Source organism: Neofelis nebulosa, chromosome 2 (assembly GCF_028018385.1).
Source record: "Neofelis nebulosa isolate mNeoNeb1 chromosome 2, mNeoNeb1.pri, whole genome shotgun sequence".
NCBI classification, from domain to species: Eukaryota; Metazoa; Chordata; class Mammalia; order Carnivora; family Felidae; genus Neofelis; species Neofelis nebulosa.
This window is the reverse complement of record NC_080783.1, coordinates 180,229,792-180,247,090: the sequence shown is the minus strand read 5'-3', so window position 1 is coordinate 180,247,090 and position 17,299 is coordinate 180,229,792. Positions and strand designations below refer to the sequence as shown.

General features: G+C 38.3%; 1 protein-coding gene across 4 annotated transcripts in view; it reads left to right on the top strand.

The window, feature by feature from the left end:
- The window catches only part of ZFYVE9 (zinc finger FYVE-type containing 9), a 145,860-nt gene that overhangs the window by 57,961 nt on the left and 70,600 nt on the right, over window positions 1-17,299 (top strand). For all 4 annotated transcript variants that reach the window (XM_058717401.1, XM_058717403.1, XM_058717402.1 and 1 more), the window contains 2 exons: window positions 10,380-10,502; window positions 12,411-12,566. In XM_058717401.1, the coding sequence (XP_058573384.1) occupies window positions 10,380-10,502; window positions 12,411-12,566 (279 nt within the window). The remainder of the gene's footprint in view (window positions 1-10,379; window positions 10,503-12,410; window positions 12,567-17,299) is intronic.

Genomic DNA, 17,299 nt, shown 5'->3' with positions numbered 1-17,299 from the left:
GACCTTTACTGTACTAACACTTTTCTTATTGTAATTTAGATATTTTATAGGTCTGATTCTTTCACTTAGACCATGTATTCCTTCAGTCTTAATTTACGTTTCTGTCTTCTCCTACTATGGTGCTGGGCCTAGAGTGGGCTCTCAGCAACGTTGGCTGAAGGTATTATGCCATGTCCCAAATAGTTACAATGAATTTTCATATAAAGTTAAGCATCTTTTGATTATATAGTGCCTTTGCTACTTTACTACAACCCTCTAAAAATAGTCTTTTGTTAGTAAAATTATGACTTAAGTTTCAAATTTTGGTTATCTTGGTAAGTCTTAGATTTATAAGTTAAATTGGCCTACTCTATTGTTAAATAAGAGTACAAGGTTCCATTTTCATTAAGTCTAATTATCAAAACCTCTCCTACTAAGAAACAACTAGTTATTACTGTCTCTTCACCAGAATTTTGCAATTTTGTATTCCAGTAGAATAACTTCGTACAAATATCTTCTTCTTTTTAAAAGTCACTTAGGGGTGCCTGGGTGGCTCAGTCAGTTAAGCGTCCGACTTCGGCTCAGGTCATGATCTCGCGGTTTGTGGGTTCAAGCCCTGCATCGGGCTCTGTGCTGACAGCTCAGAGCCTGGAGCCTGTTTGGGATTCTGTGTCTCCCTCTCTCTCTGCCCCTCCCCCACTCGCACTCTGTCTCTCTCTGTCTCAAAAATAAATAAACATTAAAAAAATAAATAAAAGTCACTTAGTATTTCTCTTTTCAATAAATATTTTTATTGGCAGAGTAGACATTTCCCCTTACATCCAAAAAATAGTTTTTTCGTTTCTTTTCGTCAGTAGGAAATGGTATCTGTTCTCCCTGTCTATAATGATGCATTTTTTAAAATTTACTTCTGAATTAGTTAGCATACAGGGCAACAATGATTTCAGGAGTAGATTCCTTAATGCCCCTTACCCATTTAGCCCATCCCCCCTCCCACAACCCCTCCAGTAACCCTCTGTTTGTTCTCTATATTTAAGAGTCTCTTATGTTTTGTCCCCCTCCCTGTTTTTATATTATTTTTGCTTCCATTCCCTTATGTTCATCTGTTCTGTTTCTTAAAGTCCTCATATGAGTGAAGTCATATGATAATTTGTCTTTCTCTAATTTCGCTTGGCATAATACCCTCTAGTTCCATCCACACAGTTGCAAATGGCAAGATTTCATTCTTTTTGATTTTCAAGTAATACTCCATTGTGTGTGTGTGTGTGTGTGTGTGTGTGTGTGTATACACACACCACATCTTCTTTATCCATTCATCCACCAATAGACATTTAGGCTCTTTCCATACTTTGGCTATTGTTGATAGTGCTGCTATAAACATTGGGGTGCATGTGCCCCTTTGAAACAGCATACCTGTATCCCTTGGATAAATACTTAGTAGTGCAATTGCTGGGTCATAGGGTAGTTCTATTTTTAGTTTTTTAAGGAACCTCCATACTGTTTTCCAGAGTGGCTGCACCAGCTTGCATTCCCACCAGCAGTGCAAAAGAGATACTCTTTCTCCGCATCCTTGCCAACATCTGTTGTTGCCTGAGTTGTTAATGTTAGCCGTTCTGATAGGTGTGAGGTGGTATCTCATTGTGGTTTTGATTTGTGTTTCTCTGATGATGAGTGATGTTGAGCATTTTCTCATGTGTCGGTTGTCCATCTGGATATCTTCTTTGGAGAAGTATCTGTTCATGTCTTTTGCCCATTTCTTCACTGGATTATTTGTTTTTTGGGTGTTGAGTTTGATAAGTTCTTTATAGATTTTGGATTATAACCCTTTATCTGATATGTCATTTGCAAATATCTTCTCCCATTCGGTCAGTTGCCTTTTAGTTTTGCTGATTATTTCCTTCACTGTGCAGAAGCTTTTATTTTGATGAGGTCCCAATAGTTCATTTTTGCTTTTGTTTCCCTTCCCTCTGGAGACATCTTGAGTAAGAAGTTGCTGCAGCCAAGATCAAAGAGGTTTTTTTCCTGCTTTCTCCTGGAGGATTTTGATGGCTTCCTGTCTTACATTTAGGTCTTTCATTCATTTTGAGTTTATTTTTGTGTATGGTGTAAGAAAGCGGTCCAGGTTCATTTTTCTGCATGTCGCTGTCCAGTTTTCCCAGCACCACTTGCTGAAGAGACTACCTTTATTCCATTAGATGTTCTTTCCTGCTTTGTCAAAGATTAGTTGGCCATACGTTTGTGGGTCCATATTCTGGGTTCTCTATTCTGTTCCATTGATCTCAGTGTCTGTTTTTGTGGCAGTACCACACTGTCTTGATGATTACAGCTTTGTAATATAGCTTGAAGTCCGGGATTGTGATGCTTCCTGCTTTGGATTTCTTTTTCAAGATTGCTTTGGCTACTTGGGGTCTTTTCTGTTTCCATGCAAATTTTAGGATTGTTTTTTCTAGCTCTGTGAAGAATGCTGGTGTTGTTTTGATAGTGATTGTGTTGAATATGTAGATTGCTTTGGGTAGTATTGACATTTTGACAATATTTTTTCTTCCTGTCCATGAGCATGGAATATTTTTCCATTTTTTATGTCTTGTTCAATTTCTTTCCTAAGCTTTCTATAGTTTTCAGTGTATAGATTTGTCACCTCTTTGTTTAGATTTATTCCTAGGTATTTTATGGGTTTTGGTGCAATTGTAAATGGTATCGATTCCTTGATTTCTATTTCTGTTGCTTCCTTGTTCATGTATAGGAATGCAACCTATTTCTGTGCATTGATTTTATTTCCTGCAACTTTGCTGATTTCATGGATCAGTTCTGGCAGTTTTTTCGTGGAGTCTTTTGGGTTTTCCATAGGGTATCATGGAAGTATCATGTCATAGGGTATCATGTCATCTGCGAAGAGTGAAAGTTTGAGTATAATGATGCATTTTATATGACTAATCAAACAACATGCAACTTACAGGTTTTCAATTCCTTTTCTGTATGTTTACATTCTACAATAGTTATTATCCATGATTTTGACTTCAAGCTGGGAAGGCTACTGTCATTCAAAATGGCGTGGCTTGGGGCGCCTGGGTGGCTCAGTTGGTTAAGCGTCCGACTTTGGCTCAGGTCATGATCTCGCGGTCCGTGAGCTCGAGCCCCACGTCGGGCTCTGTGCTGACAGCTCAGAGCCTGGAGCCTGTTTCAGATTCTGTGTCTCCCTCTCTCTCTGACCCTCCCCCGTTCATGCTCTGTCTCTCTCTGTCTCAAAAATAAACGTTAAAAAAAAAATTAAAAAAACAAACAAACAAACAAACAAAAAACCAAAATGGCGTGGCTGAATATCACGCACTGTGCTTTCAGGGATTAAATGGGAAAGGTTCTGTGCAAGGTCTCAAGTATTAACTTGTCCTTGTTTGGAATATGTTGTGTGATTTACTGGTGATTTTGGTAATTGATATATGTACTGAACTCTTGACTTAGAGGAAGTATGTCATGAAACCAGTCACTTTATGATACTTTTATTATCTGGGTGCATTTTTATTTTTTTTTATTTTTTATTTTTTATTTTTTTTATTTTTTTTATTTATTTTTTAATATATGAAATTTACTGTCAAATTGGTTTCCATACAACACCCAGTGCTCATCCCAAAAGGTGCCCTCCTCAATACCCATCACCCACCCTGCCCTCCCTCCCACCCCCCATCAACCCTCAGTTTGTTCTCAGTTTTTAACAGTCTCTTATGCTTTGGCTCTCTCCCACTCTAACCTCTTTTTTTTTTTTTTCCCTTCCCCTCCCCCATGGGTTTCTGTTACGTTTCTCAGGATCCACATAAGAGTGAAACCATATGGTATCTGTCTTTCTCTGTATGGCTTATTTCACTTAGCATCACACTCTCCAGTTCCATCCACGTTGCTACAAAAGGCCATATTTCATTCTTTCTCATTGCCACGTAGTATTCCATTGTGTATATAAACCACAATTTCTTTATCCATTCATCAGTTGATGGACATTTAGGCTCTTTCCATAATTTGGCGATTGTTGAGAGTGCTGCTATAAACATTGGGGTACAAGTGCCCCTATGCATCAGTACTCCTGTATCCCTTGGATAAATTCCTAGCAGTGCTATTGCTGGGTCATAGGGTAGGTCTATTTTTAATTTTTTGAGGAACCTCCACACTGCTTTCCAGAGCGGCTGCACCAATTTGCATTCCCACCAACAGTGCAAGAGGGTTCCCGTCTCTCCACATCCTCTCCAGCATCTATAGCCTCCTGATTTCTTCATTTTGGCCACTCTGACTGGCGTGAGGTGGTATCTGAGTGTGGTTTTGATTTGTATTTCCCTGATGAGGAGGGACGTTGAACATCTTTTCATGTGCCTGTTGGCCATCCGGATGTCTTCTTTAGAGAAGTGTCTATTCATGTTTTCTGCCCATTTCTTCACTGGGTTATTTGTTTTTCGGGTGTGGAGTTTGATGAGCTCTTTATAGATTTTGGATACTAGCCCTTTGTCCGATGTGTCATTTGCAAATATCTTTTCCCATTCCGTTGGTTGCCTTTTAGTTTTGTTGGTTGTTTCCTTTGCTGTGCAGAAGCTTTTTATCTTCATAAGGTCCCAGTAATTCACTTTTGCTTTTAATTCCCTTGCCTTTGGGGATGTGCCGAGTAAGAGATTGCTACGGCTGAGGTCAGAGAGGTCTTTTCCTGCTTTCTCCTCTAAGGTTTTGATGGTTTCCTGTCTCACATTCAGGTCCTTTATCCATTTTGAGTTTATTTTTGTGAATGGTGTGAGAAAGTGGTCTAGTTTCAACCTTCTGCATGTTGCTGTCCAGTTCTCCCAGCACCATTTGTTAAAGAGACTGTCTTTTTTCCATTGGATGTTCTTTCCTGCTTTGTCAAAAATGAGTTGGCCATACGTTTGTGGGTCTAGTTCTGGGGTTTCTATTCGATTCCATTGGTCTATGTGTCTGTTTTTATGCCAATACCATGCTGTCTTGATGATGACAGCTTTGTAGTAGAGGCTAAAGTCTGGGATTGTGATGCCTCCTGCTTTGGTCTTCTTCTTCAAAATTACTTTGGCTATTCGGGGCCTTTTGTGGTTCCATATGAATTTTAGGATTGCTTGTTCTAGTTTCGAGAAGAATGCTGGTGCAATTTTGATTGGGATTGCATTGAATGTGTAGATAGCTTTGGGTAGTATTGACATTTTGACAATATTTATTCTTCCAATCCATGAGCAGGGAATGTCTTTCCATTTCTTTATATCTTCTTCAATTACCTGCATAAGCTTTCTATAGTTTTCAGCATACAGATCTTTTACATCTTTGGTTAGATTTATTCCTAGGTATTTTATGCTTCTTGGTGCAATTGTGAATGGGATCAGTTTCTTTATTTGTCTTTCTGTTGCTTCATTGTTAGTGTATAAGAATGCAACTGATTTCTGTACATTGATTTTGTATCCGGCAACTTTGCTGAATTCATGTATCAGTTCTAGCAGACTTTTGGTGGAGTCTATCGGATTTTCCATGTATAATATCATGTCATCTGCAAAAAGCGAAAGCTTGACTTCATCTTTGCCAATTTGGATGCCTTTGATTTCCTTTTGTTGTCTGATTGCTGATGCTAGAACTTCCAGCACTATATTAAACAGCAGCGGTGAGAGTGGGCATCCCTGTCGTGTTCCTGATCTCAGGGAAAAAGCTCTCAGTTTTTCCCCATTGAGGATGATGTTAGCTGTGGGCTTTTCATAAATGGCTTTTATGATCTTTAAGTATGTTCCTTCTATCCCGACTTTCTCAAGGGTTTTTATTAAGAAAGGGTGCTGGATTTTGTCAAAGGCCTTTTCTGCATCGATTGACAGGATCATATGGTTCTTCTCTTTTTTTTTGTTAATGTGATGTATCACGTTGATCGATTTGCGAATGTTGAACCAGCCCTGCATCCCAGGAATGAATCCCACTTGATCATGGTGAATAATTCTTTTTATATGCTGTTGAATTCGATTTGCTAGTATCTTATTGAGAATTTTTGCATCCATATTCATCAGGGATATTGGCCTGTAGTTCTCTTTTTTTACTGGGTCTCTGTCTGGTTTAGGAATCAAAGTAATACTGGCTTCATAGAATGAGTCTGGAAGTTTTCCTTCCCTTTCTATTTCTTGGAATAGCTTGAGAAGGATAGGTATTATCTCTGCTTTAAACGTCTGGTAGAACTCCCCTGGGAAGCCATCTGGTCCTGGACTCTTATTTGTTGGGAGATTTTTGATAACCAATTCAATTTCTTCGCTGGTTATGGGTCTGTTCAAGCTTTCTATTTCCTCCTGATTGAGTTTTGGAAGAGTGTGGGTGTTTAGGAATTTGTCCATTTCTTCCAGGTTGTCCAATTTGTTGGCATATAATTTTTCATAGTATTCCCTGATAATTGTTTGTATCTCTGAGGGATTGGTTGTAATAATTCCATTTTCATTCATGATTTTATCTATTTGGGTCATCTCCCTTTTCTTTTTGAGAAGCCTGGCTAGAGGTTTGTCAATTTTGTTTATTTTTTCAAAAAACCAACTCTTGGTTTCGTTGATCTGCTCTACAGTTTTTTTAGATTCTATATTGTTTATTTCTGCTCTGATCTTTATGATTTCTCTTCTTCTGCTGGGTTTAGGCTGCCTTTGCTGTTCTGCTTCTATTTCCTTTAGGTGTGCTGTTAGATTTTGTATTTGGGATTTTTCTTGTTTCTTGAGATAGGCCTGGATTGCAATGTATTTTCCTCTCAGGACTGCCTTCGCTGCGTCCCAAAGCGTTTGGATTGTTGTATTTTCATTTTCGTTTGTTTCCATATATTTTTTAATTTCTTCTCTAATTGTCTGGTTGACCCACTCATTCGTTAGTAGGGTGTTCTTTAACCTCCATGCTTTTGGAGGTTTTCCAGACTTTTTCCTGTGGTTGATTTCAAGCTTCATAGCATTATGGTCTGAAAGTATGCATGGTATAATTTCAATTCTTGTAAACTTATGAAGGGCTGTTTTGTGACCCAGTATATGATCTATCTTGGAGAATGTTCCATGTGCACTCGAGAAGAAAGTATATTCTGTTGCTTTGGGATGCAGAGTTCTAAATATATCTGTCAAGTCCATCTGATCCAATGTATCATTCAGGGCCCTTGTTTCTTTATTGACTGTGTGTCTAGATGATCTATCCATTTCTGTAAGTGGGGTGTTAAAGTCCCCTGCAATGACCACATTCTTATCAATAAGGTTGCTTATGTTTATGAGTAACTGTTTTATATATCTGGGGGCTCCGGTATTTGGCGCATAGACATTTATAATTGTTAGCTCTTCCTGATGGATAGACCCTGTAATTATTATATAATGCCCTTCTTCATCTCTTGTTACAGCCTTTAATTTAAAGTCTAGTTTGTCTGATATAAGTATGGCTACTCCAGCTTTCTTTTGGCTTCCAGTAGCATGATAAATAGTTCTCCATCCCCTCACTCTCAATCTAAAGGTGTCCTCAGACCTAAAATGAGTCTCTTGTAGACAGCAAATAGATGGGTCTTGTTTTTTTATCCATTCTGATACCCTATGTCTTTTGGTTGGCGCATTTAATCCATTTACATTCAGTGTTATTATAGAAAGATACGGGTTTAGAGTCATTGTGATGTCTGTATGTTTTATGCTTGTAGTGATGTCTCTGGTACTTTGTCTCACAGGATCCCCCTTAGGATCTCTTGTAGGGCTGGTTTCGTGGTGACAAATTCCTTCAGTTTTTGTTTGTTTGGGAAGACCTTTATCTCTCCTTCTATTCTAAATGACAGACTTGCTGGATAAAGGATTCTCGGCTGCATATTTTTTCTGTTTAGCACACTGAAGATATCGTGCCAAGCCTTTCTGGCCTGCCAAGTTTCAAAGGAGAGATCAGTCACGAGTCTTATAGGTCTCCCTTTATATGTGAGGGCATGTTTATCCCTTGCTGCTTTCAGAATTTTCTCTTTATCCTTGTATTTTGCCAGTTTCACTATGATATGTCGTGCAGAAGATCGATTCAAGTTACGTCTGAAGGGAGTTCTCTGTGCCTCTTGGATTTCAATGCCTTTTTCCTTCCCCAGTTCAGGGAAGTTCTCAGCTATAATTTCTTCAAGTACCCCTTCAGCACCTTTCCCTCTCTCTTCCTCCTCTGGAATACCAATTATGCGTATATTATTTCTTTTTAGTGTATCACTTAGTTCTCTAATTTTCCCCTCATACTCCTGGATTTTTTTATCTCTCTTTCTTTCAGCTTCCTCTTTCTCCATAACTTTATCTTCTAGTTCACCTATTCTCTCCTCTGCCTCTTCAATCCGGGCCGTCGTGGTTTCCATTTTGTTTTGCATTTCATTTAAAGCGTTTTTCAGCTCCTCGTGACTGTTCCTTAGTCCCTTGATCTCTGTGGCAAGAGATTCTCTGCTGTCCTGTATACTGTTTTCAAGCCCAGCGATTAATTTTATGACTATTATTCTAAATTCACTTTCTGTTATATTATTTAAATCCTTTTTGATCAGTTCATTAGCTGTTGTTATTTCCTGGAGATTCTTCTGAGGGGAATTCTTCCGTTTGGTCATTTTGGACAGTCCCTGGAGTGGTGAGGACCCGCAGGGCACTTCCCCCGTGCTGTGGTGTATAACTGGAGTTGGTGGGCGGGGCCGCAGTCCGACCTGATGTCTGCCCCCAGCCCACCGCTGGGGCCACAGTCAGACTGGTGTGTGCCTTCTCTTCCCCTCTCCTAGGGGCGGGATTCACTGTGGGGTGGTGTGGCCCGTCTGGTCTACTTGCACACTGCCAGGCTTGTGGTGCTGGGGAGCTGGCGTATTAGCTGGGGTGGGTAGGCAAGGTGCACGGGGGCGGGAGGGGCAGGCTTAGCTCGCTTCTCCTTAGGTGATCCACTTCAGGAGGGGCCCTGTGGCAGCGGGAGGGAGTCAGATCCGCTGCCGGAGGTTTGGCTCCGCAGAAGCACAGAGTTGGGTGTTTGCGCGGAGCGAGCAAGTTCCCTGGCAGGAACTGGTTCTCTTTGGGATTTTGGCTGGGGGATGGGCGGGGGAGATGGCGCTGGCGAGCGCCTTTGTTCCCCGCCAAGCTGAGCTCTGCCGTCCGGGGGCTCAGCAGCTCTCCCTCCCTTTGTCCTCCAGCCTTCCCGCTTTCTGAGCAGAGCTGTTAACTTCTGACCTCCCAGACGCTAAGTCGCGCTTGCTGTCGGAACACAGTCCGTTCGGCCCCTCCGCTTTTGCCAGCCCGACTCGGGGGCTCTGCTTGGCCGGCGAGCCGCCCCTCCGCCCCGGCTCCCTCCCGCCAGTCCGTGGAGCGCGCACCGCCTCGCCGCCCTTCCTACCCTCTTCCGTGGGCCTCTCGTCTGCGCTTGGCTCCGGAGACTCCGTTCTGCTAATCCTCTGGCGGTTTTCTGGGTTCTTTAGGCAGGTGTAGGTGGAATCTAAGTGATCAGCAGGACGCGCGGTGAGCCCAGCGTCCTCCTACGCCGCCATCTTCCGGAACTCTCCTGGGTGCATTTTTAAAGTTTAATTTTTTTAATGTCTATTCATTTATTTTGAGAGGGGGGAAGGGACAGAAAGAGAGGGAGAGAGAGAATCCCAAGCAGGCTACATGCTCAGTGAAGAACATGATGTGGGGCTCAATCTCACTACAGCAAGATCACCACCTGAGCCGATAGAAAGAGTCAGTCACTTAACCAACTGAGCCACCCAGGTGCTCCTAAAGTTTAATTTTTTAATGGTAAAAAATTTCAACAGTATTAAAGGATATAGAATAAAAAGGATTCTCCTCTACCTCAACCCCTCAACATCTTTTCATCCAGAGGTAACTATTTTACCTTCTATTACCACTTTATTGTATATCATGGTTTATTTCATTTTATCTTATTTTTTATTTAAATTTTAGTTAACATACAATACAATACTGGTTTCAGGAGTAGAACTCAGTGATTCATCACTTACATCCACTCAGTGCTCCTCACAACAAGTGCCTTCCTTAATACCCATCACCCATCTAGCTCATCTCCTACACACCTCTGTCCGTCATGGATTATTTTAAATGTTGGCCTTAGAACATGTAGTATGTAAAATTCTTCTTATGATAGTTGGAGAATTTTTTTAAATTAAAGGGCTGTCTTTAGACCATGGCATAAACCATTTTGTGGAGAAGCCTATACATAGGATAACCATGTTCTCATCCAAACTGGACTGGGTTACTTTTGAGAATGAAAGGGACACTATTAGCATGACACTAAGACAGCAGGTATAAACCTATGTTCACCCTAACTACAAATCAAATGTTTAATTCTTTCCTGTGGATAATCAGCCCATTTCTCCATCAGATTTCTTTCTTGGTTTGTCCCTTTAACTAATCCTTTACATGTTTTGTTTGTTTGTTTTTTTTTCCTTACAGACTATGCTGTGGAAGAGAAACCATCACAGATTTCAGTAATGCAGCAATTAGAGGATGGTGGCCCTGACCCACTTGTATTTGTTTTAAATGCAAATTTGTTGTCAATGGTTAAAATTGTAAATTGTAAGTTAGAATTTTTTTTAATTAAAATGAGATACTTTACTGACTCATAGATAATAAGTAAAGCTTTCAAATTCGGTACACACAAGTATTTTTATATGGATGGAGCCACAGCTTACTGAAAACTGGGTACGGAAGAAGTTGGTTTGTATAATATATCCCAGAGGACAACTATGGGACTAACTGAAACTCTTGAGATGAGATAGATGAATTCTCCATGGAGGAAAGCCAAACAAAAGTTGAACTGATCTAAGTTCTTCCTGAGATGGATGTGCTACGTCACAACTCCCCACCAGAGTAGAGGAGGTGGATAAATTATCCAGGAGGGTCAAACAATTTACATGCTAGATTTAAATCTCATACACCTTAGTTGTGTGCAAAGCCTTATTTGAGAGAAATGTTAGTTAGCTAACACATAGTAAAACTTCAGTACCTTGTAAGTTAAGATTCAGAAACCTCTCAGTTCTTGGGGCTAGTTTCTTGGGCATCAGAATGAGTTAGAGGGCAATTAGAATCTTGATTCTAAGATGGTGTTGGAAAATAGAGAATGCATTTATCCTGGATGAATGTTAATAGGCAGAATTTTGGAGAAAGGAGGGAAGCACTGGGGAACTATCCTCTCATTCTCACTGTATACTTATTTTAAGTTGACCTCAGACACCAGAAACACCTATATGCTACTTCCTTTGAGGTTCTATATTAATAAAATACAGGTTTCTGGTTTACTTGTTAATTGTACCCTTGTATGTTTGGCCAGTTGTTAATGCTTGTCTCCTATCCTTCTAGAATCATATTTTAAAATAACTTGCTTGAAATTTCAGTTGACCATATCTAGTTCATAATTTATACTTAGAAAATAGCTAACCCAGAATTCCTGAAGTGTACACCATCTTAATATAGTTGGATTGGGTGCTTCCTGTTTAGATACATAAAGTAACATTCCCTAAAGTGAGAAAAAGGAATCTATTAATTTTGATATACATTGTGATATCTATAATTATATTTGAATCCTATTTCAATTCCTTTGGGGATCCTATTGTGTTGGAGTATAAATAATAAAGGTGTCAAAGAATGAACATTAACTACATATGGCTTGTGCTATTGGTTCTCCACAATGCCTTAAGGTAAAGAAGTGGAAGTAAGTAGTCCAGAAGAGCCATCCTCTCACCACTTTCACCACTTTTTACAGAATGAAACCAAGTAAAATCATGTCTCTGTTTATCTAGATTTTTCTCCCAAAAAGGACTGGCTGGTTTAGTAAGCATCCAATGCTTGATCTCGGGGTTATAAAGTTCAAGCCGCACATTGGGTGTAGAGATTACTTAAAAATAAAATCTTAAAAAAAAAAGAAAAAGCTATAATCTTTCAGTCACAGATTAAGTTTAAAAAGTATATGTAAAAGTATATATTTTTTAGGCCACAAGCTGAATCCAAAGCTATAATCTTGGCTTTTATTGTTGTTGTTTCTAGTTTTACATAAGTAATTATTTCCCTTGGTAGAATGACTTTTTTAAAATACGGGGGGGGGGGGGGAATATATTCTTTAATCATTATAGCCTCGGATACCTAGTTTTGTTTTATTTATTTTATTTTTAATGAAATGTTTTTCTTTAGTAATTACACCTTCCAGTAATAGGAGTTAAAAGTTTTATTTGCATTTTCTTTTGCTTTTTTCTTTTACTTCCCTTCCAGTTGTTTTTCTAAGTATTTGCTTAAAGCCAGAGGCATTGGTATGTTTTATTTTCTACAGTTGTTTTTTGGCTCAATGCATTTATAGTGCACAATTGAATTATATAGTTTCAGTATGACCTATATTGTTCTTTGCTGTATTATAGCACAGGTTTCTCTGCATTTTTAAAGGAAAATATTAAGAAGAATGTCTTTATTTTTATATATTTATTCCATTTATAGATGTGAACAGGAAGTGCTGGTGTTTCACAACCAAGGGAATGCATGCAGTGGGTCAGTCTGAGATAGTCATTCTTCTACAGTGTCTACCGGATGAGAAGTGTTTGCCGAAGGATATCTTCAATCATTTTGTGCAGCTTTATCGGGATGCTCTGGCAGGTGGGGACGCTTTATGACTTAGTCTGCACCCTTTATAAGATGATAAAAATTTTTGGAGTCAGATGCAAAATAACAATCATAATTTTGGAAGCCTGGCATTGGACTTTGGTATCAGTAGCAAGTTAGAACTTGCCAAGGTTTAAGGAAATATAAATTTTAGTGCTTTACTTGGTGTAGTCATTATTATTTTACAGAATCAAAGTTGTATGAGAATCCATTGACCATGATGTAAGAATATTTTCCTTTGAGTGGTTTAGGGGTCATGATACTGGTACCTGGTAGAAGGAAGCATAATCATAACTTACTACTTGTTTTTTCACTTAACAGTACCTATATAATCATAACGTAAATACTCTTTATTTAATTTTCAAGTTTCAAAAGCCACTAGCATGGACAACTTTATTATGGTTTCAAAATAAATTATAAATATTGTTAGCCCTAATAATGTAAAAGTATGTGTATAGCTATTGGAAAAGACTAAGAATACTAATAGAAAGGTATTATAAGTTGAGAGAGAAGAAATATGTTTATGTATACATTTGGCATTACAAAGTTAACCTCTCCTGAATTAACAGAGGCAGTAAGAAGTGTTGTAGTTGAGCTATAACCTCATTATCATAACCGGAAATAAGAAAACAATATCTGTATTTGGTAAATAGAGTATAAGAACTACAATAAATGAATAGAAGAGATTGTCTCTGAGGAACAAGCCTTGGAAAGGGGAGTGAGGTTGACCAGGTGTTAAAATTATTTTCATGTATTACTTGATAATGTTTTATAAATATATTAAAACCATAAATTATTCATGCTTTCTGAATGCATTAATTCCCCTTGTGGGATTCTATGCCCCCCAAAAAATACCTAAAATGTAAAATACACTTTGTAAAGGAAGGTGTTTATTGCAACATTACTTAAATTTAACACAAAAATTTAGAGGTAATCTAAATGCCCAGCTATAGGTGAAAGGTTTAACTGTGTTATACTGATGAGATGTATGCATCTTTTTTAGAGCATTTTTTAGCCATTAAACGTAATATTTATGAACAGAATGTAGCAACATGAAAAATGCTCTTGAAGTAGGTACAAAAGCAGGATATAAATGGCATCTTTAGTGTGATTATAGCTTATGCATAAAAGATTATACCTTGATGTCTTAGTCTCTGTGATCATTCAGGTGTAATATTAAATGAGGACAAGGCAATACATTGGCAACTGACCACATACCTATGAAGTATCAGTCCTAAAATGTATGGGATTAATATGAAGTCAGGTGGAGCTGTCAGGCCATGTAATACTTGGGACCTAAATTTATTTCCAGAAATGAATTGAAACAGTCACTTTTCTCCTCAGTTTGGATGTATTCACATGTAAAAACTATAAACAGAGAAATGACATTGGGGGCCCAAGCAGTTGGGGGGTTTGAGAGGGAATTAGGGACAAAGGCATGGGAGGTTCATGAAGGTCTTGTTCAGAAGTCCATCCTTTATTCTTCAGACAATGAGGAACAATTGGAAAAAAATGAGGGACAGAAGCAGATTTGCATTTTAGAAAGATGACTTTAGAGGCAATATGAAAATGGATCAAAGTCTATGTGTCTCGTGGCAGGTAAACTGAGCTAAGAAGCAGTGAATAAGCAAAAAATTATCATGGTTTAACACTAGACTACAACTCAACAATAAAAAAAATAAACTGCTGATACATACAACATGGATGAATATCACAGACATTATGCTGAACAAAAAAGTCAGGTACAAAAAAGTACATATTACGTGATTCCATTCACATGGTTCTCTGGAACAGGCAAAATGAGTCTTTGGTGATAGAAATTAGATCAGCGTTTCCTGGGGTGAGTTGGGGGTGAGTTGCCCCTGACTACAGAGGGGCCCTAGGAACTTTCTGGGATTATATAAATACTTATATACTATATAGTGTTAGGTATAGTAGTTTCATGAATGTTTACATTTGTCAAAACTCATTGAACTATGTACTTAAAATTGTTGGGTTTTATTGCATGAAATTGTGTATACCCCAATAAGATTGACTTAAAAAGTTTTTTGTTGAGATATAATTGACTGTAACATTAGTTTCAGATGTAAAATATAATGATTCAATATTTGTATTTATTGTGAAATGATCACCATGGTAAGTCTAGTTAACATCCATTTTCATACAGTTACAATTTTTTTCTTACCGATGAAAACTTTTCAGATCTACCCTCTTAGCAGCTTTCAAATATACAATGCAATATAATATTATTATAGTTCCCATGCTCTACATACATCCTCAGTACTAATTTATAACTGGAATTTTGTACCTTTTGACCACTTTCACTGGTTTTACCCACCCTCTCAACCCCCATCCTTCACCCACCCATCTGTTCTCTAAATCTATGAGTACTGCAGGGTTTTTGTTTGTTTGCTTGTTTTAGATTCCACGTATAAGTGAGATCATATGTTATTTATTTATGTTTGTCTGGCTTAGTTTACTTGAAATAATGCTATCAGGGTCTATCCATGTTGTTGCAAATAACAGGATTTTCTTTTTTATGGTTGAATAATATTCCATTTTATATATGTGCACCACATTTTCTTTATTCATTCATCTGTTGATGGACACTTACGTTGTTTTCATGTCTTGGCTATTGTAAATATTGCTGTAATGAACATAGGGTGCAGATATCTTTTTGAGTTAGTATTTTTATTCTTTTCAGATAACTATCCGTGAGTGGAATTGACTGGATCATTTGGTAGTTCTATTTTTTATTTTTGAGGAGCCTCTATACTGTTTTCCTCAGTGGCTACACCAATTTACATTCCCACCAGTGGTGCATGAGGGTCCCTTTTCTCCACATCCTCACCAACACTTTGTTGTTTTTTAAAAGCTATTGTTAGAATCCAGCAAGAAATTAAGAAATTATCAGGGTTTAATAAAGTAATTTAGTAATAGCAGTGGGAATAAAGAGTATTGGAAAGATAAAAGACAGTGATATGTCATTTCAGTAGGATTTGGTAATTAACTGTATGTGGGGGATAAGAGGGGACAAGTCAGTGGCTTCACATTTCTGGCTTGGACATCTGAGTGGACTGTGTTCTTATTCATCGAGATAATAGAAGAAGAGCAGATCTGGCAGAGGAGTGGGAGATTGGTTCTTTGTTCAGTGTGTGGAGTTTGAAATATTGACAACAGTGGCGATATGTAAATAGACGATGAATATGTGGATACAGATGGACCTCAGGAAGTAGATCTGGGCTAAAATACAGATTTGAGAGACTCGGTATTTATGTGATTATTGAAACTATGGTAGTGAATGGGACAGGCCAGTGTGAAGAGACTAGAGCTGAGAATGGAGCTCTGAGGACTACCAACAAGGAAAGGCTGTGGTCATTGCATGAGTCATTAAAGTACATGTTTACCATAAGTGGTTACTCATTTTCCAGAAGTATCCTTCTATATCAGTAGAGACCATTTTGAACTATCATATTAAAATGCAATATTTCTACAACAAAACTTACTTTGAACTGACAGTAAGATAATAGTGAAAGTCTAAGGTGAGATTATAACACATGTAAGCTGTTTTAAATATTATCTGTAATATAGGATGAGGGCATGCACATATATATCTAAGTAAATGACATTTCAAAGGCATAAACAAGTAATCTTTAAGGGTCTATCCTCAAATAGAAATCATTTTGCAGCTCATAAAAACTAGGAGGTATCTTTGATCATCTGGTACAAACTCTTCATTTTTTAGATAGGGAAAATGAGACGTTTTTAGATGAGGAAAATGAGAGGTGTTAATGGCTTGTCTAAATCACAGACTTACTTGGTGGCAGAACTAGGACTAAGGCTCCCAGACTACTGTTCTTTACGTCAGTTGCCTCTATGTGTACATAGCAGTTTTAAAAAACAGGTATGCCTCTGAGTTATACCAGTTTTAAGAATCCTGTATTTTAGAAATCAAAGTAGTAACTTGATATATAATTTCACTATATTTTTCTTTAATAAGTGGAAACATCTTTTAATTAGTGGAAACATCTTTAATAAGTACAAACATCTTTTACACCTAAATGTAACACATTGCATGGAATTGGCAAATTCTGTCTTAAATTTCCTGAATGTGAAAGCCTTGAATACTCTATCACTTGCATGGTGGTTATTCTGCCATAAATCACTCAAAAAGCCTTAGAATCTGGGATGCCTGGGTGGCTCAGTCGGTTAAGTGTCTGATTTTTTATTTCGGCTCAGGTCATGAACTCATGGTTTGTGGGTTCAAGTTCTGCATTGGGCTCTGCACTGACAGCATAAATCCTGCTTGGGGATTCTGTCTCTCTCCTTACTCTCTGCCCCTTTCCTGCGTGCTCACTCTCTCACGTGCACTCAAAATTAAGATAAATAAACTTAAGAGAAAAAAAAAAAAGCTCAGGGGCTCCTGGGTGGCTTAGTCAGTTAAGTGTCCAACTGAATCTCACAGTTCATGGATTCGAGCCCCACGTCAGGCTCTGTGCTGACAGCTTGGAGCCTGGAGCCTGCTTCAGATTCTGTGTCTCCCTCTCTCTCTGCCCCTTCCCCACTTGCACTTTCTCTCCCTCTCTCTCTCTCTCCCTCTCTCAAAAGTAAACATTAAAAAAAGTATAAAAAAAAAGTCTTAGAAGCCCTTGAATGAACTTTCTTTACAATTTCCTATGTATTTTTAATCTATATATATTTGATAATAATGTGTATATATGTGTTTC